This window comes from Indicator indicator, chromosome 12 (genome assembly GCF_027791375.1).
Source record: "Indicator indicator isolate 239-I01 chromosome 12, UM_Iind_1.1, whole genome shotgun sequence".
In the NCBI taxonomy this organism is placed as follows: domain Eukaryota; kingdom Metazoa; phylum Chordata; class Aves; order Piciformes; family Indicatoridae; genus Indicator; species Indicator indicator.
Genome location: NC_072021.1, coordinates 17,462,792 through 17,486,346, shown reverse-complemented (window position 1 = coordinate 17,486,346; position 23,555 = coordinate 17,462,792). Strand labels below are relative to the sequence as shown.

The 23,555-nt window shown below is 41.2% G+C and overlaps 1 protein-coding gene across 1 annotated transcript in view; it reads left to right on the top strand.

The window, feature by feature from the left end:
- Window positions 1-4,451: 4,451 nt before the first annotated feature.
- Window positions 4,452-23,555, top strand: part of NDRG1 (N-myc downstream regulated 1) — a 40,351-nt gene continuing 21,247 nt past the window's right edge. Inside the window, exons 1-3 of the mRNA XM_054385634.1 lie at window positions 4,452-4,490; window positions 18,541-18,619; window positions 21,118-21,153. Coding sequence (XP_054241609.1) covers window positions 18,557-18,619; window positions 21,118-21,153 — 99 coding nt within the window. The 5' untranslated portion in view covers window positions 4,452-4,490; window positions 18,541-18,556. The remainder of the gene's footprint in view (window positions 4,491-18,540; window positions 18,620-21,117; window positions 21,154-23,555) is intronic.

Genomic DNA, 23,555 nt, shown 5'->3' with positions numbered 1-23,555 from the left:
CACAGTTGAAAACCTTATGTGGAAATAAACATAAACCTTATTTTAGACCTTGTCTCTCTTAGCTTTTTCTCTTGGCTAGCTTTAATATTTACCACTCATCATGTTGACTTGTCAGAAATCCAGTTCTTAGTTGTCCACAGCCTGAGTGGCGAATGTGGGGTCAGGCAGCCCTGTCGCTCATAAGCTGAGTCCTGATGTGAATTTAGCTCATAGAGCCCACCCCAATTAACAGAACTTCCTGAAAAACTGTTCCCTTTGATAAAACACAACAGCAAAAAACTTCTGATGGGACATACATGTTCAAAGCAACCCCTCCCCCAGAAAACAAAACAAAATAAAACAAAACAAAACAAAAAAACACCCAAAACCCACCAACCAAACCAAAACAAAAAAACCCAAATAAACAAAAAAAACCAAACCACCCACTCCATCCATCAAATGTATTTACAGATAAACCCTGATCTTCTAAAATACATTTTAAAAGTCCACTTCCTTTGCAAATGGCAGGAAGTTCATATTGCAAGACTAACTAAATGACTCACCCCACATCTATGCTTTTGCTGAAGCAGATAAACCTGCCAAAAAACATTTTCCAAACTGGAAATAAGTACTTATGTGGGGATATGAATAATATCAGGCAAATCTCTGACAAGGCCATGTGAATCTGCAATCTCTTGTGTTATTTATTTGTATTTTTCGTTGAGGTCAGCACCCTTGGTTCAAAGCTGCATTGGATAATTTTTGGAAGGACCAATCCGTATGGCTACATGTCAGCATCATCAAGGGATCCAAAGGCAACAACAAAAGGCTGTAGTAGAATAAAATTCCCAGTGGATGGGGTGTGATGTTTAATGGGTCACACAGGGAATTCTTCTGACATGAACCAGCAAACATCAAGTATATTTTTCATAAAACATGTAGTCTAATCCAAAATTATCCCTGCTGTATTGTTAGTGAGAACAAGGGAACGCCCAGTTACTTTTGCAGTGACTAATAATATTACCACTGCTTAAATGTAAACAATGTGCAAGGACCCTTATAATGAAATGCACAAGGTTTTATTTTTCAAAAAATAATGCTGTGCTTTTACTTTATTCAGCTCTTTTTCCTCCTTTACTGCTGCGGCACAACCACTGAAATTTCCTGGGTTAATACTAGCATGGTAAAATACATAATGTCAAAGGAAAGAAGAATTAAATCTCATAATTTAAATCTCATAATTAAAATCTGTTTACAAAGCATCAAAATAGATGGAATTGCTACCCTTCAGTGGACTTTGGATGAGATTTCTAGTCTGGTGGTTCTTAATTTACACCACCTCTTTCCCCTGGAGCCTTGTAAGTATTGATTAGTTAATGGCTTTTAAGTGCTATTTAAATGCTGAAATACTGTTACTGCCAGGTATTGGAACACATAGGCAGGTTTCTGCCCAGCACATATGATTTCCAGCATGGAAGTATGCCATTTCCCTCCTTTGTGCAAATGTGTCTTTGTGTGCATGTAAACCTACAACAATCCATTTTAGTAAAACAAAATAAAACAGTAAATCAAGCACTTGTTTACTTTATTCTTAAAAATCTTGGAGACCTATGGTGTGTTCTCAAGTGAAAATCACAGACAACACTGGAGAGAGGTTGTGCTTTCAGGTTAGTTTGAACATCCCATTTACTAGTACAGGAATGGACATCTATGGCTGGGCCAGCACCCCCTGCAGAGATGCTCTTCTGAAAAGAACAAGTGCATGCCAGCTGCATAACACTGGTTTATTAAATAAAATAATGTTTACACTAGAAGTACTCATCAGGTTTTCAGTGGGCCCGTGTGGGTGTTAGCTTGTCTCCCTAGCACAGTAGTTCCTAAAGTACACATATCTCTGCACGTACAGATACTGGTACATGAGCCACTCATCTGCTATGGGAATGTGGTGTGAGCAGTTGTGCAGCCCAGCACAGGCTGAAAACTCATTGAGGCAGTGACTGTTGCATTGTCAGCAGTGCCACCTTGAAATTCCTGTTTTCCCTACCTGTTTTCTAAGGAGACTTTTTGAAGCTGAGGGAAATGATGTTTGCCAAGCTTTCAGCTGTGATCCTTTCTGGCACATGGAAGGATTTGGCTCTCTGAATACAAGCCTCAGCAATTACATTTTCAACATAGTGAAAATATTTCCTAACTTGGATTTTTTGAATTACATCATTTTCTTTTGCAACCCACCAGTCACCCTGAAAAAGACACTGTAAATCACTATGTTATTCTCTGTCATAACTAGCAAAACAGCTGGGTAGAGTGCTAGAGCTAGTGGAGGCTCATTCTGGAAGTGCACATTTCCAGGCTCTCCTGCTGACATGGGCTAGCAGCTGCTGACTCTTGGGGGCTTCCGCCCAGTGCCTCCAACATTTCTGAGAGTCCAACACTACATGTGATTTAAATAACAAACAAACTGAAAGGTCAAAGCAAAAGAAAGCACTTCATTCCAGTTCTGGAGAACTGGAGTTTGTTCCAAACTCAGTACTTGTTTTAACTGCAAAAGTCTGCATTTAGTGCAAAGGGAACAGCTCATTCCACTTGAATCTCTGGAGCTTTAGGCCCCTTCCTCAAGAAGCAGCCAAGTACAGCAGGCTGAAAAACCACTTGAGGATAGGCCAAACCACACAGTTCAGACACTGACCCAGACCTGTTTTCTGAAGGACTGAATGTTTCTGAGCTAGGATTTTGTTTCATGATCAAATGAAGAAATGCTTCATCCCTTGGAAAATTAGTCAAGCCCATCTTTTTGTTCTAGCATTTGCACTTGTTCCATAACTTTAGGAGCCACTGAGCAAGACAGATATTCCATAACAAGCAGAGCAAGCCAATGATTTGATGAAGTAATCTTGAAGATGTTACTTCAAAACAGGCTCAGTTACAAATGAAATTATTTGTGATAGTTTGATTGGTTTCCTGGCCTAACAGTTAAAAATAAGTAGGAAAAATCTTAGACCATTTATGATGAAAACACCTCCCCCCCCAAAAAAAAACCCCCACACAGAACAGGACTGTGTCTTAGAATAACAAATACTTCTCTTTGTTGTTTTAGAAATACTTTTCATTCTTGCAGACATTAACTAATCAAAGGTAAGAAAATACGATAAGAAATTTTCCTTTATTCTACACTTAGAAATATTTCAGAACTATTGCTGCACAATATGGTCTCTGGACATTTTGTGATGAAAAAGGAACCAGTCTTTTAGGGTTCTTTTTCTGAAGGCAGCACTTTCTGACTCAGGTGCAGAAGCGGGGTTAGGAGGACAGAAGCTAATAGGCATTTGAACAGCAGCAAGCTTCTATTGACTAGACTTAATAAGCTTACTGTATATCCAAGAAAACAGAGGCAGAGAATTTAACAGAGTTTCAAAGGTTTAGGAATTCCTGGTTTCCTCTTCAGGCCTCTGCATCAGGGAGAATGATAACATGCTGTGAATTTCATCAGTTTGGGTCACAGTAACCTGCCATTAAAATTAGGTTGTTAAGTGAAATCATACACACGGGGTAAGTGTGCTTTACAGAGAAGCCATGGAAGAAGTAGCTGAGGCTGTCACAGCTTAACCCTCCCCTTAGCGGATGACTGCACACAGAACTGTGTATACAGAGACGTTCTTTACTCAGCAGGCTAGGGCCTCATTTTGGAATAAACGATTAGCTGCGCTTCTTGCCAAAGAGTTGCTCGCTGGGAAACTCACACAGCACTTGCAGCACCCGCTGCACTTTCTGAACTTGATCAGAAAGTTGTGAAGGCATTGTTTGCTTTCTATTGCAATTATCTCTTCTTCCTAGTGCTCATGTTAATGTATGAGCATTAACATTTTGCACTTCAGGATCTGGTAAAGAGACTTATATTTATGCATTAGTATATATATATGCCTGCATGATTTTGGCCCCCTGTGCCAGGACTCCACCATCACAGTCCTGTGACCAGACTTTACCAGGACTCCTACTCTTTCAGTCCTTGGACAAATTCCTTACACACAATTCGCCTCTCCTCACCAAACTGCGTGAAACCTCTTCCCGGAATGGTAATGTTTCGGGAAGCAGGACGGCAGGTCTCAGCCGTTCACTATTCCCCGTCTGTCAGGGAACGCGATCTCAGATCTGTGAGCCTCGCTCCTGCTGGGCTGCGCGACCTGGAGGAAGGGAGGACCGGGGTTCGAGGGCGTTCGCCAGGCTTCTCCGTTTACATTGAGGAACCCTGGGCAGTTCGGGCACCCAGGCTGCAGCCACCGCGGACGGCTGCGGACGACTGGGGGAGCCGTGGGACGCGGGCTGATATGGACGGAGACGCGGAACGGGTGCCGGCCCGCCCCATGCTCCCGTCGGGGAGGCGGTGGCGGCGGAGGCGGGGCAGTACCGCCCGGCGGGCGGGGCGCGGGCTATAAATCCACCCCTCAGCGGCGGGCGGGTGGCGGTTGGAGCACAGCGGTGGAGGTGCTGGTGCTGGGAGAGGGATACCGCAGCAGGTAAGGGAGGGTCCCTCTGCCCATTTACCCACTCATCGATCTACACGCGTTCATCTATCTGTCCAACTCCCCATCCATGAACCTCCCTATTCCTCTAACTACCTTTCCATCCATGCACCCACCCACCCATCCATCAACTCATCCATCCACCCCCGCGGGCCTCGCAGGCTCTTCGAGGGCGCATCCTTGCATCACCCCATTTCTATATCTTTTTCTTATCCATAAATCTCATTCCCCTCCTTCCGAGCAGGGCGCTGCCGGCGGAGGAGTGAGTGGCTTTTGGAGGGATGGTGGCTGTGCGCTGGTGGGAGGGAGCAGCGGACGGGATGCCCTGAGCTGTCCCCCGGCCCCTTCTTAGTGGTGTGGGCAGCTTCTGGATGCTGCTGCCATGATCCAGGTTCCCTGGCAGCAGCAGCAGACTGAGATGGGCTGGAAAACAGCTGTGAAACGAAGGCACATACTTTTCCTATGGAAAATTACTCCCGACGCGTATTGCTTGTTTGTCTCAGCTCTGTGTCGGTTTTGGAACAGAGGACGGGCTTGACTGGTGTCCAGACTTTGCAAGTCAGTTGTTTCAGTGAGATTATTATCTGCACACAGGTATAGTTGTTGTCCGTGCTTCCAGGCACTGCTGAGGTTCAGACAACTTCACAGTAGCGTTTGTAGTGGAGGCACAGCCACATACTGGGTCTGATGAAACAAGTGGTTTCACTTACACTAGAGAGGATAGCTTGGTTAACTTACCATTGTGTATTGGTTTTCCTATGAAACACTTGCAAACTGGCATTGCTTACTCTTTTATCCACTGTTCTAAATTCTAAAGATCTGATTTTGTACCCCATACCCAGAATAGGACTCCCAGATGGCATTTGCCAACTATGTTATTTGGACATTTTTCTCCTAAGTTGTCTGTTTAAACAGGAACTATATTTTGAACCTAGAAAAAGCAGTTGTAGTGGCATGGAAGAGGTCAAAGACAACCTGAAGCTTTCTGTTTAGATTCTCTGCAAGGTATTGCACTGTTTTGTCTCCCTCTGGCTTTTTGTCAACTTTTTGTGTGTGTGTCAGTGGGAATGTCCTGTAACCGGGAGCTACCGAAATGCTTCAGTTATATGCATATGTTATGCAGTTATATGCATTCAGTAATAATGCAAGAAGCCTGCCTTGTTTTCAGTCTTGGCTGTTACAGGCATAATTTATTCAAAACTTCAGCCAGTGGCATTAAGCAGGTGAACTTTTAACTTGTCACTGGGAACATGGTTTTTAAAATTTTGTGCTCTTTTAACCAGAGTCTAACATAGTTTGGCATAGAACGACTGTTTTTATTATGAGTGCTTGAGTAAACAGCAGGCAGCTCATGCTGTATGATGTCCTGTGCACAGCAAGCATTTAATGACTGTGTATGAAGTAGTAAAACTCAGAAGTAGGTGCAGCAAAATGAAAATATTCCTGAAGTTTGTATGGTTCCCAGAGAACTAATAAGCTCTGTTTCCTTGAAGAATAATAATGCATGAATGTGATCAGGAGGAACTGGTGTGTGTTTTGACATGGAAAATATATGCAGTGAAAACAGGTTTCAGTGTGGTAATGAAAGACTGCTTAGGGTGTGTATGGCTTCTGTACCTAATAGTTTTCAGTTTAAACTGAACAGATGCCGTGACACATCAGTTTGGGAAACTGGAAACCACAGTTTCTGAATCTTGAGTTCCTTGTACTGTAGTTCAGCATAAACCTGAATGGGATGGCTTTGAACTTTAAAACTTGGAACCAAAATTTCTCCAAAGAGTAAACTGAGAGATGGTCTCATCCCCTTGAGAATAGCCACTCTGTAAAGTGACTGACCTTGAACCATGCTGGGGGGCAAAGGGTCTAGATAATCTTGACAAGCCAGAGTTCTGCTTTGTTTACATTAAGAAGGGTTTGTGTACTGATTCCCTACTTTCATTGTCCATTTTAACCCCAGGTAACAGGATAGAGATGTCAAATTGTCAGATGTCCGCATAATTCGGCAGTAGTCAAAGAAGTGTCACCCACTGTTGAGGGAGGGCTACCACATACGCCTGCCTGTGTTTGGGAACCAGCATCTGCACCCCCAAAAAACAGACTAAGTTCCAAAAAACAGACTAAGTTTTTCTGTTCCTGCCCTGGACAATGGCTTTTTTGTTCTTGACAAAAATGAAAAGGAATGCTAAAACTGTGACAGATCATCTGAGTAAATTGTATGAATGCTCAGTGAAAACAGCAGGATTCTCCAGTTTTCTTTATTTCAGTGGGCAATACTCTGCTCTTTGTATGTGCATTTTTGCACTGCGACAGTTACGTGGGGTGACTACAGTGCATCTTGGGAGACAGCTTGTCACAGGAGCAGTTGAGTTATAAGGCAGTTGAGCAATTTGTTCTTTCAGTTCAGGTGGGAACTATTGTGAGAAAAAAAATCTTTGATTCAGATTTTTAAACCCAAGTGATTCATTCATTTGTCTGAAGTGCAGCAGACATCTCATGATCAGCTGAAGAGATTTTGGCAAACTTCTATATTCCCATTGAAAATACTGTTTTTTTTCATGTAATTGTATTAGAGCCTGAGATTCTGTTGCACAAAACATGGAGCATGTATGTAATGAGATATTTCCTGTTTTTATTATCTCAAAATAGACAGTGAAAGAAAAGATGAAGAAGGTGTGAAACTTGCTTGAAGCTCTTCAGAATGAAGCCAAGTAGGAACTGTGAAACTATCAAAAATAACACAAATTCTAATTGTGGTGGATCAGCAATGTTTACATCATGTGTTCATCTGGCAGCAAAAGCTTGTTTACTGTCAGGTAGAGTACAGTCTGAGAAACCAATGGCCTAAATCAGATCAATCCCAGCAGTGTGAAGCAAGAGTGTCTTTCTCTACTGGCTCTGGTTTGACTGCTTTGAAGAAAGACCTATCAAAAATCAGGAGGTCACAGTATCACGGTATGGTGAGGCTTAGAAGTCCAACCTCCCTGCCATGGCAGGTTCAAGTGCTTGATATTAATAGAGATGAAGTGCTGGCTCTTGAGACAAAGTATGACTTCCAGATGACAGCTTGTTTACATCTAACATCTACATTGTGTCACCTAGAAATCTCAGACAGAAGTATGGGAGATCCCACTTTGTCACAGAATCATAGAATTGATAGCTTGGAAAAGAACCTTTAACATCATCAGGTACAATCACAACACTGCCAAGTCTGCCGCTGAACCACGTCCCTGAACTCCACATCTACACAATCTTTAAATACTTTCAGGGATGGTGACTCAACCACGTCCCTGAGCAACCTGTTTCAATGCTTGACAACTCTTTCAGGGAAGATATTTTTCATGTCAGTGTATTGCTAAATAAATGGTATTTTGTGTAGACTGCCCTTTAGCTTTACCTAATGCGTGATGCTGCTGCCCCTTCAGCCTTCTCCTTATGTAACTTTTCTGGACTGTGGCATGAGGAGTGGATCTCCAGGTCAAGGAAGCAGTAGTTACCTCTCTGCCATCTGTCAAAAGCAAAAGTAACTTGCTAGTACTGGGAAGTCACAAGAAATATTCTGGAGCTGTTTAAAAAGATGAAAGTAAGGCAATCCCATTTTCAGGTTTCATGGTGTGTTGCTGTGTATTAGTAAAATCTGGGTTAGGCCCCTTGGAAATCAATGACTATGAATATAATGGCTATTGAACATGGTGTTTCTCTCAAATGGTGTTTTTTTTTTTTCTTTATTTATTTTTTTTCTATGTCACTTCCAGAGCCCTGAGTGACTTGAGTGCAGCCAGTCAGCAGGAGGTAACCCCTCTTCTTAATTGCCTTTGGTTATGGTGTTAGAGCAGCAGTAAGGAACGTTCAGAGCTTCTCCTGAATATGTGATAATGTATCATTAAAGTGTTATTATCACATAATTAAACTTGCTACTGAGCATCTATTAGAGTCAGTACCATTATTCACCATTTAATCCAGCACAGCAAGTGTGGAGCAGAGAAAAAAAAAGTAAAGCCTGCAATTATCCAAGTTTCAGACTGGAATGTGCAAGCTGCTATGTTGGATGATGAGGGAAATGAGTTTAGTTTTACTTTTAGCTAAGGGCTACTGCAGGATTTGGTCTGTTTTGTTTCCCAGCTGGCATGAGAGTGTTGTCTTTGGATAATGCCCAGCGTTTTGTTGTCAAATGGGGTGTTCTTCATGAAGAGGTGCTCAGTAATGTGCTTGCTGATGCACAGCTGGACTGCTTGTGCTGATGAAATTTTCCACAGCTGTATCTGTTTGTACAAAGCAGGATGTATGTCAATTTTGCTGCTCTTATTTTGTGTGGCTGATCACATTTCCTATGTTTCTTTTGGGTTTTGCACTACTTCCTTTCGGTTAATTGTCACAATTTTAATGTATCTTTTTCATCCGTCAGTCAAGTTTTTTCTCTTGGTAGCTGGAAGTTGGTCAATGCAGATCTTCCTTTTCAAGCTCGGTTTTTAAAACTGGATCTTCACTACTTTTCCAAGCCTTTAAGTGGCTACTTCCTGAGTGAACTAAGTATAGCTTCAAAAGCATAGCTCTTTTAGCTTATATTCTACCCTGGATATGCAAGGCCAGTCTGTTAGAACTGGATGGATGATGTGAAAATTAATGGAGAGAACAAACCTTAGGATGACATACTGCAGCATGAAAACCTAACTGATTGTAAACCAAATCTTTCCATGTGCTTCCAGCCATCCCTTGTTTTGTTTGTGTGTGTTTTTTTCTTGTCTCTGACCTTCCTTTTTCTTTCCACCACTCCTACAGCTTTACTTCAAGAACAGGAAGCAAAAACTAAATTGTAAGGATCTTAATGTGCACTGCCTCTGATGAAGACTCTGTAGGTGGAGGCACTGGCGTTCAAAGCAAAAGAGTGGTGATATGTTTTATGCATGTATGTTTATTTGTAGGCAACTTCTCAAGGAACCTTTATTTGTGAACACAGTAAGCAGACCTCCAGATGGGAAATGTTCCCTTAGAGGAAGGAAGGGTTACATTTGCTGTGGGGTTTTGGGTTGCTTCCTTCAGGAAGCTTGTGTGCACCTTGTCAGATTAATGATGCCATTTTCATGCTGCTAGAGCACTCTAAAGAGATTTTGTATGTAAAGTATTCATGATAACTTTTAAGATACATTTGTGTCTTTGGACAAAGTTACAACACACTGGGTTAGGTGTCTAGTCTATGAAGTATATGCACTGCAGAGTTTTATGATGACTCTTTATAATAGAGCAAATTCAAAATACTCTTTTTCCTAGATAATCCAATTTAAGAATATCACATAATTTTTCCCCACGTTAAATATACTAAATTTTATGAAGCTGTATATAAAATCTTAATTTCATATAAAAACTTGGGCATGAATTACTCCAATTCTTCTTGTAAACAACATAAGTTCTCCTCCTGATGTAATAGACAATAACCTAGAACATGGATGAGGAAGGTTTTGAAAAGGTGGTCTAAGGATGAAGAATTTCTTTTTGCCTGCTTTGAAGGATTTTGAAAGGCCTTATTTTGAGAAGCAAGGTGTGTTCTCTGACTTAGAGACTTCCTCAGCAGCTCTATCTGTTGTGATACAGGCAAGAATGTGCCTGGCCCTTAGGAAGGTCCTGTTGTATCTCTAAGTACTGAGACTTGCAGGCAGTGGAAGATTGTTAGCCAAAACTAGTCTCGAATAGTTAGCATGTGCAAATGCTTACATTTGGGTAATTTTGTAATGGCACTTTCTTGGCAAGAACGAAAGATGTGTCCTTAACACGGTAGCCATTTGTGAAAGTTTGAGTCCAGATTGAGGTCTAGAGTTCTAAAAAGTCATCCTAGAACAGGGGACAGAATAATATTCATAAACTATACTTTCCTCCTCAAAGCAAACAAAAACCCTCAGACACTTACCATGGAAAACTTCAGCCCAGACATTTTGGCTCTGTGTTATAGAGCAAGTCATATATGTATTCAGAAGCTGTAACCCCATGGGATGAAGTGATGGATAAAAGTAAATTAAAATACATCATCAACTTCACCTGTGATGTTTTGTGATTTCAGTACGCATCTTTGCAACAACACAAAAATGTGAAACTTACAAAATGAAATCACTATTTACTGCAAGGGTGCAATTTAGAGAGCCAGATTGCTTTCCTTATCTCTGAGTATACTATGATGAGCTTGCCGCTTCTGGAATAATCTCAGCACATTTTTGCCTCTAACTTGCACAGAACCACCCACTTTTTGAAGCAGTTGCAGCTGGGCCAAAGTTATGAACTACTAAAACATGGCAGCTTGAGAGTAGGAGGTGGGGGGGAGCATGGCCTGACACTGGTGAGCTGCAGGAACAATAGCTTGTTTCTTGTCTGTTTAGACTGCAATCTTTGTGGCAGAAGCTGTCTCATCCTTGTTCTGAAATGCCTAAAGCATGTTTGTAGTGTTTGCTGTTTCATCTGCCCCAGAAGCCCAGCCTAGCACTCAGGTGCAAGGCAGGGGTCAGGTTCTGCACCAATCGCGCTGCCTTTAGTTTTTGCTTATGAGCTTTATGTTGGCAGTCAGTTGGAGGAATGGGACAGATGCAGAGAAGGATGTTGGGAGGTTACTAGGAGGGTGCTGGAGCAGTGGAAGGAGATAAGCTGGCTTGATGGAGAAGGGAAAGGAAGCCTGGGAAAGCAGCTGATTACTCTTCTTTCTTTCCACTCTACAGTGCTGCTACCCACAACCTGGAGTAAATTAAAGCTAAAGGATAATATTGGCATCAGTACAAATGGTCATGTGTTTTCAGATAAACTTAGGCTGCCACTCAGATGTAGGATTTCTTATGAAAGCCCTGGGGTTTCCTACCTGCATCCTGCACCACCATCATGCTCTGCAAAGACTGTTTTTAGCCACATGATCAGTGAGCTGCTTGAGGAGCAAGGTTGGGGTTGACCTCACTTTTCAGAGCCAGGGAGTTCAGGTGGGGAGGGGGAATGCAGACAGCAGTCATGTACTTTGGCTATCACATCAACCCTTCCCACAGCAACTTTCTATTCCTGTGAAGCCTGTGAGGACCTCAGGCTTTCCAAGCAACATTCCTCATTGCATCCAGCAGCAGAGAAGATTGTGCAAACTCCGTTGCAATAGTTTTCTTGCTCAACATCTGTGAAGTAGACAGAAGGGTTCCTTCCAGCTCACTTTGTTTTGATGCTGCTATCAATGTGCAGCTGCCAGTGTGTATCATGCATGTGAAGAGTAATCAGTCCCTGGTCTGAGGAACTGGCACTCTAAAGGCTGTGACCGATCCTAAAGTGATTGCAGCTGAATAGCCCTGTGCCTGCACAGGCACCAGCACCAGTTGTACAAGTGCAAAGCAGCCAGAACAGGACTGGAGGTGAGCCTGGAGATCTTTTCTTCATGACTGCATGAGTATGCTGAAGTTGTAGGCAAGCAGAGCTGTGGGAGATGCTGCAGACCTGCACATCGACACTTTTTGTGGGAGTCTGGTGGAATCAGTAGATGGCTCTGCCCTTGCATTCAGCTCTGTGGGGCTTCACCCAGCTGTTACTTGGTCCAAGGCTCAAGTTCTTGGCTAATACATTTCAATTTCCTAAACAGATCGATTAGACCGTAGCATAAGTCTAAAATAAAAAATGGCTAAAACTTTAAGACCTTCTTGGGATTTTTTGGATTTGAAAATCACAGTTATGCTACATCATGCTCCTAAAAAAAACACTTTTTTTTTCTGGACACCAGTTCATATTTTCAATAAGAGCCTTCACTAAAGCATGTTGGTGGAGTAGCTCACAGATGGAATCTAAAGGAAATGGAAGCAAATTGCGTAGAAAAAAAACAATCAACAAATTGAGTATTGGCAGTGTACTGTGCCTGTAAAGGCCTAGGTGGTGGGAATTCACTGGACATCTGTGAACCAGAGGCCACCACTCTTGTTTCAGTTCCTTAATATTATTTAATTTAATGCTTCTGTTCCTGACCTTTTCTGATTTGAAACTTAAAATTATTTAAGGGTTATGCTTCAAAGCTTCCTTTGTGCCAAGTTATTAATGTCTAGTTGCAAATTGAGATAATCACATATAACCAGAGGCTAAGGAAACCCAGAGAAGCCCAAGTAGTTGGGTATCTTCAACTTTTGATGCTTCCTGTTTGGTTGGATGCTACTTAACTGTCAAAAGTCATCTGCTTCTTTTAAAGGGGAAGAACTGCTATAAATCTGCTGTTGTGAATCATTGTGTGGAACCATGTCAGAGAAAATCAGTAACTCAGTACACAAAGGACCTCGTGACACCAGTGCCTGTAACAAAGAGTAGTTTAAACAGGGCATAGTGTGGGCAGATGCTTATGTATGAACTGTTTTGGATGCTTGCAAGATGCATAAGTTTCAAATGAATCACAAAGAGGAATATTAGATTTGTCAAGGTTGTTATAAAATATCTGAAATGTAGACTGCACTTAATGAGAGCATGGACTGTGTACCATAGCTATACCTGGGTGCTGTTAACTGATGTCCACTTGTCTCTGTTTAGTGGAGACAAGTTTGGGTTTTTTTCAGGCTGCTTTCAGGTTTACAATAACTGTTTCTTACTTTAGGGCTACTGAGACTGGTTTACTGTTAATGACTGGAAGAGTTCTAACTGATTGTATGTGAGGCTCAAATGCTGTTTGGGCATCATGGTAACTTTGCTTCACTGACAGAGGCCTGAGCTGTTTGGTTATTTTTCTGACTTGGAACTGATGGGGATCTTCGCTAATCAACTTCTGCAGAGCTCTAGAGACATCTTAGCTTGCTCCATCCCTGCCTCATCCTGCTGCAGATGCACAAATTGCCAGCCCTGTCCTTACTACCCGCTTGATGACCTGGAGCTCTGAAGACACTTGCAGCTTTCAAGGGACAATGTACACAGTGATGTGGCTAGTTTGGAAACACCTGCGTGTGATCCTAGAGACCAAGTCTCACAAGATGTCTCTCCAAAAAGAGCACCACCAGTGCTTGGGAGCTGCAGCCCTCAGTATTCATAATAATCTCCCTCTTTGCTCTTAGACACTCATATTTATTTCCACATGTAAAGTTATTGCTGTCCCTTCTACTTGTTCACCCTGCAGATATGGAAATGCCATCAGGCTGCTCTGGTGAGGTTGGCCTTCTGTCTATCAGTACTCCAAAGGAGAGTAGTCTATGCTGTCAGTGGTTAAACAAGCTGTTTTGAGGGAATTGCCTTCTTTATGAAATGCTCAGACAGGAGGCTTTCCCTGTTGTTTTCCTCAATATCATTTAAATAAAAAACAGTTGAGTGTGAAGGAAGAGGTAAATCCTATTGTGCTGGTAGCAGTTTCTCCAGCCCTGCATGGACATGAGACCATCAAGCTTGATGATGGACCTCATTGCACAAACTTGGACAACTGTGTATGTGTCTTCTGAAGAATAAAACAAGGGATCTTTGAACTTGTTTTGCTTCTGTGCTTGGAATGAATTTGGTCACATATATTAGGATTACCTAACGTTTGGTACTTAGGATTACAACATTGCTGGTGTCTGGGAATGGATGGCCTAATGTGCGGCTTCTTAGCTCCTTAGTTGGGATCTCTGTTGTGCAAAGCCAGACTACATATCCATCCTATAACTCCTGCTGCCAAAACAAGGCTCCAGCAATGACTGTCCCTCCAGCCATGATGCAGAGGAACAGGGGATATATTCCCAACCTTTAAAAGCAAAATAATCAGGTTCAGTTAAGGTTTCTGAACTACTAACCTTGATTATGACACTTGCTCTGGTGGGTTTGGAGCAGTGACTTTGGACTGGAATGGGTACAGAAAAGCCTTTTTGAAATTAGCAAATGCAGTATTGCATAGATGACTTCACCCTTCCCCACACCCTCCTTGCTTCCTACATGCTGGCTTGATGCCTTTCCAGCTAGTTGGCAAAGGTAGATATGTGAGCAATTTTAAAGCACTTTTTCCAGCTGCAAAGGTACCTTAAACACTTTTATTTTTTTTCTTAGTTAGAAGTATGATTGTTTTAAAAGTGAATTCTCTGAACAGCAATTGTAACTGATACCTGAGTGTGGGGTGGTGGGTATCCCCTTGGGTGAAGGCGGCTTGTCCTAGAGAGGAGAACTTGGGACCTCTCCTATGGCTGAATTGACCAAGTGCAGTGAAAAAAAGTTGTATTTTTTTCCAAGTTGTCAGTTTTACACTACTGCTTGCAGATATAAATGAACTTTGTCTTTTGAAGACTTCTGTGAGGCAAGTGCTTTGAAATGTGTATAAAGGAATGCTTGTGTGGTTATCTATTTAGGAGAGTTATGCAGTTGCATTAGCTTTGAGCCACCCTGTCACGTAAGGAGGGGGGAGCACAAAGCACCTATTTAGAGATAATAAAATTTGTGCTGAACATGGGGTGGTACAAAATCACTTCCCCAACATCTTTCTCTTTGGAAAAATAGAATGTTTTTTTACAGATCTGTCAGATAGTGGGACTTTGTTTTCCAGCTCTCACAAACAAATAGCACGTTGTTGTGCTGCCTTATCATAAGGTTGTTTCTTGGTAGAAATGTTCCAGGTATTCCTGATGCAGAGAAAGGAAAACCAGAGCTTGGAAATGCCTGATCTGAAAACATTACATGGCTTAAACATCTGGTATCTTTCCAGAAGTGAGAACTTGGTACACATTGAGCTTTTGTTCAGTAGACTTTATGGCAGTCGTGTAATCTGCTGGTCAGCACTTCCTAGTGCTGGTTATTTCGGAAACATAGAGCAACAACTTTGAACTATTATGAAAACAGGATTGTTTTTTAAGGCTATAAAAGGCATCCCTCTTGTTCTTTTTGATGCAGTTGTTTTGGTCATTTGTAGTCAATGCTCTGAGTCCCTGAAAATCTGAAACTATCCCATGTAAACAACTTTCTTGCACAAACACTAGCTGTGGCTTTGTTCAAACATGGAAATATCTCTTGTAATTCTGGTCCCTATTGCAGAATTAAGTGCAACATTAAGGTGCTATTTCTGTAAAAAAAAAAAAGGCATTTGAGTTAGGTGCAATTGCATGTAAATATTTTCGACTCCAATATTGCAACATTTATTTCCCTCTCTGCCATGCACAGTTACTCACTGTGTAGAGTGACACATTGCACAGATGCCTGTAATTATGGAAATATGTAACTAAAATGTCACTTAGAGTTGCTTGCCGTTTTGGCAAACTTGGTTTTCACTTGTTCTTTATGATTAAAATCTGTAACAGGCAAAACTTACTGCAAAACCTGGAGAAGAAGGGTAAATCACAGTCACTGTCAGGGAGATAACTCTGTCTTGACTTGTGACTCCTTTAAGTGTCTCTGGTGCACTTTTGTAAATTTGGATTACAAATTACTGGCAATGGGGTCAGTTTTGTTCCTCTCCCTATGCCTCAAGTGGTGGGCTTAAATACTGATAAAACATTTCTCTAAGCTTAAAATCCTTAGTCTAATTTGTTATGAAAACTGCGTAACAAGCAGGAAAGGTTCCTAAAATCTGATGCTGTTTGCACACACAAGGACACCAGCATTTTCCCAATATTACCTTTCTTAATCAGTGTTTGCCACTTCATAGCTTCCTACAGCACCCATGGGGCAAAGTAAAAATGATGCTGCTGCTACTGCTAGCTCCCAGATCGCCCTTCTTGAGCACCAGGTCATTCATGTAGATGGTGTTCATTAGCTTAAATAAGATTTGAGTCAGGAGGTGGGAAATAATGGTTTAAAGAATCAGTTTAAATATTTTCCTGTAATTTTATACTGGTCTTCAAGAAAATTGTTACTAATTAAAATCTTTGCAATTTTGCTCAGTCAGTAATTCCTAAATGTGTTTCAGCCTTTTGGTTTGCTTTATGAGTACACTTATGTACTTCACCTGAGATAGCTAACACATAGCTACTACATAGTTTAGAACTATGTAGTTAATATAGGTTGGTGTTATAGTCGTGTAATTAAAAAAATTCCAGTTTTGTCCAAAGATGCCCAAACCTCCAGCAGGCCAGAGGATATATACCAAATATAGGCAACAAATAAGCAACACTACAGGCCTGGGGAAGAGTAGCTGGGGGAACTGGGATTGTTTAGTCTCGAGAAGAGAAGGCTAAGGGGAGATCTTCTTGCTCTCTACAACTACCCAAAAAGAGCTTGTAATGAGGTGACTGTTCACCTCTTCTCCCAAGTAACTAGCAAAAGAATGAGAGGAAATGGGTTTAAGTTGTGCCAGGGGAGGTTTAGATTGGATATTTGGAAAAAATCTTTACTGAAAGAGTGGTAAGGTGTTGGAACACCTGGCCAGGGAGGTGGTGGAGTCACCATCCTTGGAGGTGTTCAAGAAATGTGTAGATGTGGCTCTTCAGGATATACTTTAGTGGTCATGCTAGTCGGGTTATGGTTGGACTTGATCTTAAAGGTCTTTTCCAACTTTAATGATTCTATGATTCTGTGAAATATAATTTGACTTCTGTATTTGGCATCTTGCTGTTAAAACAGTTGTGATACCTCTTTTGAGAACTGTTTCTGGTCATTCATCAGAGCTTTACAGGGAACAGCCCCTTGCCACCAGCACCTTCTTTCTCAGGAGAATGAAAACATGCCACTCCTTAACTGCCAGTTTGAACTGATACAGTCACTGACTTGAGATACTTGTTGGTCACACACTGCACCTGCAGCACAACCTGCTGCTCTGTCTGCCTCAGCAGTCACATCTTTCTGAGATTTGGTCATATCCATGTTCCCATTTAAGCTTCCCTCGGGAACTGGGTGTTGCAATGATGGGCCTTTTCTAGGTCACAACAGTCCTGTTCTCCTTACATTGACAGTTTTGAAAACAGTATTTCCTGTACCTTGTTGGTATCCATGTAAAGGAATATCTGTTTACTTGGTACTGTGTGCTTGTTCAGACAAAGGAAGGTGTTTCTGTCCTGAAGAACAGAACACATCCTTTTGGGAGTAAAGTGATGCTAATGAGTGTCCAGCTCAGTTTTCTTACAGTAAAGATCTGAGGGATGGAGAAGGAGCCTTCATAAAAACAAGAAAAAACCCCTAAAACAAATGTTACAGTGTGGTGGGCTGGAATCCCCCTCCCACATTAACAATAACCAGGCTAACTCAGTCCAGAAGCAAATTAAGCTGTATTTACAGGCAAAACTACAATCTATAATGAAATGCAATGAATACGTACAAACATACACTATTCACAACACTTACAAATATGTACAATCAACAGAAAAACACAACAAAGCCCCCTGGCCCCAGAGGGGCCATGCTTCTTCCCTCCTTGTTCCCAGAGGAAGCATACAGAGGGGAAGAAAGCCAAGAAGCAGAGAGGTTTGTTAAACAGCTTGTGAAGGTCAGTATGTGAGTGTGTGTTATCTCCAGCCAGAAGAGAAACGCAGAACAGACAAACTGAGACCTTGTTTTGACTACTGACTCTCAAACATTTCTCTCTCTCCAATATAAGTGTTTAGAATAATCATTATCTTGCTTTCTTACACCCCATTGTGATTTATTTACATTCTTTCACCTTTCTGCTCAAACTTTGTGAAAAGAAATTAAAGATACAGTCTTAAAACCATCACAACAGAACAAGCAAACAAGCAAAGAAACGCTCAAACAAAACCAAACAAATAAAAAAACCACCAATCAACCAAAAAAAAATTGAAAAGTTGTCATAGACAAGTATTCAAGCTAATTTCAGAAGGTGTTTTGTATGGGTTTGTCTGTGCCTCCTGTCACCTGAGAAGTGCCAGTTTCCATGACTGTCTACTGGTCCCTTTTCTGTTTCCTTCAGCATTCCCCATTTGGAAGCTTCCAAACTTTTGTTTAATCTTGTAGCTGTAATATTTCTTTAGTCTCTCGTTGTGCAGGAGTGTGTGTATAAATAAACCAGGGAAGCGTTTTACAAGAGATTCATAATCTTGCAAGGGTCTTTTAAACTATAACCTGAGAGAGTGGGTCATTGGTAGGGGGACTGGGTAGAGCTGAGCCTTTATTTGTTCCTATGTTTAATCTTTGATGCAAGATGAGAATAAAACTTTTTTCATCTTTGCAGGTATCAGCTACTGACCATGTCAACAGAGTTCCAGGATGCTCACCTTGCAGAGGTGAAACCTCTGGTGGAGAAGGAAGAGGTAACTATTTTAAAATTTTTTAGAGCTTACATGTTTTATTTCAGGATTGCTACTGGAACAGCACAAGCATCCTTAGATTAGTTCTAACATACCATATGGAAGAGACATGTAAGAGAAACTATGGAATTTATGGCTTGGGTTTTTTTAAAATAATGCAAACCTGAACTTATATTCTGTTTGTTGCTCCTTGTTTTCTCTCTAGTGATAACCTGATGTTGACATTTTTTCTTTTCTGGATAGTGACAGCTCTGGCTATCTTCAGCTATTTTGAATGATACCAATTGGGCAATCTCCAGAACATCCATCTATACCTATAGACTTGTTAATGTAAAGATACAAACTTTGTCAGCTACCTTTCAAGGAGGCACAGAGAAAGCATTTACTTTTACTCTGGGTGATTATATGTCCAAAGTTGTGACTGTGCCCCATCTAATCCTTTCTTGTTGCACTGAGCTGAGTTACATCCAAACTATGACCAACTCTGCCACCGACTGGGTATGCACAAGCCACAGCCTTTCCTCTGGGGCTTGTAGAAACACCCTAGCCTCTTTTTGTTTAACCTTCTGGTACCACTTGTTTATTTTCTTCAATAACCTGCCCACAACACCTCAGTTCAGTGGCTGCTGACTCTGAAGTGGTAGCAATACTCTGTGCTTCAGTATGGTCATGGCAAATAATTCAGTGTAACATGTGAAAGAAGCTCTCAGCTTTTTTCTTGAATCAAAATGAATTTTATTCTTTTGCTTCTAGAGATGGTAATTCTTGTCAATGATGTATGTAAACATCTTGTGTGTTTTTCTGTTTTTTCTTCACTGTAACTACTCATTGCTCTTCTCTTACTTTCTTTTTTGTTCCCTACCTCTGCTGTGTAAACACTTCAGAAAATCATTTCCACTTGTGACTGCAGTGAAATAGCTGGAGAAACGTTAAAACACAGCTCCCTTGCCAAGGACACTGCTTAAAAGCAGGGCTTACTTGGATACCAGCATTAAACAGATACCAGCACTCAAACACTTCAGTAACTAATATCCATTTTTAATGCCAATATTATTCAGTAGTAGCAAAACAAAGGAGATCCTAACCACAAGTCCTGTGGGTACTGAAATACTTTTACTTCAAAATTCAGAAATAGCTTTAAACACTGATTAACATCCTGGGTTTCTGTAGCATGTAGGTCAAAAGTTGGAATCTTGATGGTGAACCCTTCAGGATGTTGCCTTAAGGTTTGTCTACATGAGGAAACTAGCACAGAGTTTGGTTTCCTCTGTTCCCATTCTTAACATAAGTGAAGGAAGTTATGTAACATATTGTGAGAAAGTGGAGAAGATTGCCCTGAGGATAGTAAAGGATGCTAAAGATACTAACAGTGGAGCTGGGGTTGAGTGATGCACTCTGAAGTCACGCCCTGGCTTGTTGTGCTTAGGTTTCTTCTAGAGCTCTGTAGTCTTTGTTCCTGAACAGTGATGAGCCTTATTTCATGTGCTTAGCTATATGGATGCCACATATATTTGTTTTCAGCTCTAGGCCCCACTTGAACAGCAGTGTATGAAACTAGCTATGTTTAAAACATCGTGAGACTGACAGGGTAGTAAGATTAAACCCCAGCATACTGTCTAAAGCCAACGCTGTGTAAAATGACTCCTACAAGCTCAGTCAGCTCTGTAGCTACTTGTTTGTCTGTATGAGGCACTGATGAACTGTCTAAAGATCATAGCTCTAGAGACTTGTCATAATTATGATCTGGACTGCAATTCTTTGAGGTCCACCATCTGAGACGCTGTTGCCCAAGATGACAGCTGTATTGTTTCTGACATCTTCCATCCTTAATTTACCTGGGCTTCTGGAACTGAGTGACCTCCTAGCCCGTATTCTAAGCTTTCCATTTTATCTCAATACTTTTTTCAAGCTTTGGCTTCCTGCCCTACTCTGCAGCATAGAAAGTGCTGGCTTGACTGGAATTCACTCTTGTTCTCAGCCCTCCAGTAGAAATATGAGTTTGACTTCTTCCTTGCCTTTTAATAAAACGAGACAAGTGAAAGGTATTTCTTCTTTTGAAGTTATAATCTTTTTAGTGTATTGGAGGTGGGGAGGATATCCCCTAACTCCTTTTCTGGTGTAGGTCCTTGAACAACAGCTTACCATCCCGGATGGGACTGAGGTGGGCTGTTGAGTGTCCATGGCTACAGTGAGCAAAGGAGAGAAATTAATGTTTTATTGCTCCAATTTGTCTGATGATTTCACAATAACTGTAGATGGACTAGCTTTTGTGGTTTATTTTGCTTGTCTGTAATCTATTTTACTGCTTTCATCTTCTCTGTGAAGATTAGTAGAAATCTCCTGAATGAATTTCATTGTTTAACAAGAGAGCTTTCATTGAATGAAGGGATGGAACAGAGCTCTCAACTGCAGATCCTGAGGGGTTAGAGCACACCTTTCTCAGTGCAGTTTTCTGTAGCTGCAAAAGTTACCTGCATTAATGCTTTCAAATCTCTTCACAGGCTATTACTCGCCTCCTTCCAGACTTCGATGTTCAGGTAAGTAAAGCTATTATCTTTTTATTTTTTTTTAATTTTTTAATAAAAGGGAAAACTGAATTGAGGTTTGAGAAAACATCAAAATGTGATCAGAAATGCCAGAAATAGTTATTGTGGGAAAGGGGTCTGAATGAGGCTCTGATCTGAAGGGGACTGCAGGAGGTCTTTTCAGAGTGAAGCTGAGAAAGTTTCATCCAAAAGGGGTGGCTGAGTTACAAACAGTTCTATTCTTGCTAAGAGAATGAGATTCTTCAGCAGTGGTAGCAAAATATTCCCCTCCCACGTGGACACATGCTTTCTCTGATTAATTTGCTTTCTTTAGCAGTGTGCATGAATTTCCTCAGAGGAAATGTCCCTCTTGATGTAACACGGTTATGCCATTGAAAGTCTGGAAAACATTCCTGACGCCTGTGGAGCAGTGGAAGGCACTAAGCAATCAGTTTTGCCCACAAGAAGAGTGACGATAGTTTCCATGTATTTATGTACAGCCAAAACATAAATCACACCACTAGGTCAGATGGTGGCTTTCAGACATTTGAGAGATAACTTTGTAACTCTCATAGCTCTCCTTGTGTGTTATTTTATCACCATTTGCACTGCTGACTGAGAAGTTTGTCTTTGGTGGTTCTTAAGCTGAGACTAAGGAAATAATGGCTGTTGTTGTCAGGCTGGGTTGAACTGGAAGGAAGACCGGGGAGCTTGTACATACCTCAACAAAGAGTGAACAGTGAATTCCCATCTCTGAGTACAAGGAAGCTCATTGGGTGTTTTATTTTTGTCAAAGGGCGTAGGAAGGGAGTTCGATTGTGGAAAGTTGTTAATTTGTTCTAGCCTTTTGAATGTCCAGGTGGAGATCTGTGAAGAAAATAACTCTTCCTGTGCTTTGTGGCATGTTGCACTTATTTGCAGTAGTCTATATTTTCATTCAATGTTGTGCAAACTTGTTAAAAACCCAGTCTTTTCCCTGGAAGCTAAGAGAGACAGTTATCTCAAACATCTTCAGCATCTTTCAGTGGCTTTTACTTCTGTAGCAAAACTGTAGTTTACAGTAATCCAGCATTCTCCCCCTCATCCTTTCTAATGATGAAATCCACTGCCTAAAGTCTTAATAAATGTAAGTTTGAGGTTGTCACCATGTGATTTCCTTCAGGACTGTGCACAGCATGGGAGAAGCTTTCTATTTGGGTCCAGATTGATCACTTGGTCTAAATAAATCTGAATCCCAGATTAAGTCTGCTAACAGGAATACTGCAGTATTTTGATTAAGAATCCAGAAGTGACCCATATTTCATTTCTATTCTTGGAATAAATTTGCTCAGTTTGTAAACCATGTATATATATAGATTTTAGCTTGCACGATCAAATTCTCTAAGCCTTTTTTGTGGTGGTGTTTTTTTTTTGTTGTTGTTGTTCTTGTTTAGTTTTTGTTTGTTTTGTTGGGTTTTTCCCCCCCCATGTTTTGGATTAACTGTCACTAATCCAGAGTAGTGGTTCTTGTCATTTAGCCCTGTTCTGCCAGCTCTTGCTTTTTAAATGATCTTTCTTTGTCAGAGTTTAATCTTTGGTTGCTCTAGTTCAGGAGGGAAAAACATGAAAGAACACTCTCAATATGTTAAGAGCTATTGCTGTAAAGATGGCTTAGATTTGGTCCTTAAAACCACGACTAACCTATCTCTGTCTTTAAGTTTTTCTGTGGTTGATTTATGAAAGAGGTGATTTAAAGGTGTTAGGAGAAATTCTATTGCTTTGTTCATGTGTAGCCCTAGAGGATGCAGGTCACTCAGGACTGACACTGAAGCTCATATGCTCTTAATGAGTTACCTGTCCCATGAGCCACACTTAGGAGGAGATGTTCAGCAGCTGACAAGACGTAGCTTTGTATTTAGTGATGTGAGCATCCACCGTAGCCCTTGCAACTTGGTCCTTTTGGGAACAAATTACACAGTGTTCAGTTAATAACTTTGTTTCTACCACCTGTGAAAACTAGTTTCTGCCTGTGGGGTGTTTTGATTCCAAGATTAAATTTTATCTAGTTATTCAGATATGAAAATAAATGGACTCTTATTTCACATGCTGCTTTAGACTGACTGGAGTTAAATTGTACTTCTCCATTATTGAAGTAAGCCACTGTATAATGCAGTGTCACCTTCTGAAAGCACACATTGCAGGACATGTGTGTGGTTATTCACTGGAGGAAAGCTTTTGTGAAGTTGCCATAACAGCAAAAACAAGAAATGGAAGAACTGATAGCTCTGAGCTTTCTCAAGTCAGCACCATATGTCTGAAAACTTAAGTGAAGGTCCCCTGCCCCCCAAGAAAGGGAGAATTCCTGACCAAACCTGTTTTACTACAATTAATCATACACTGGTGCAGGGCAGTGTGCCCTGAGCTGCTTTAAGCTG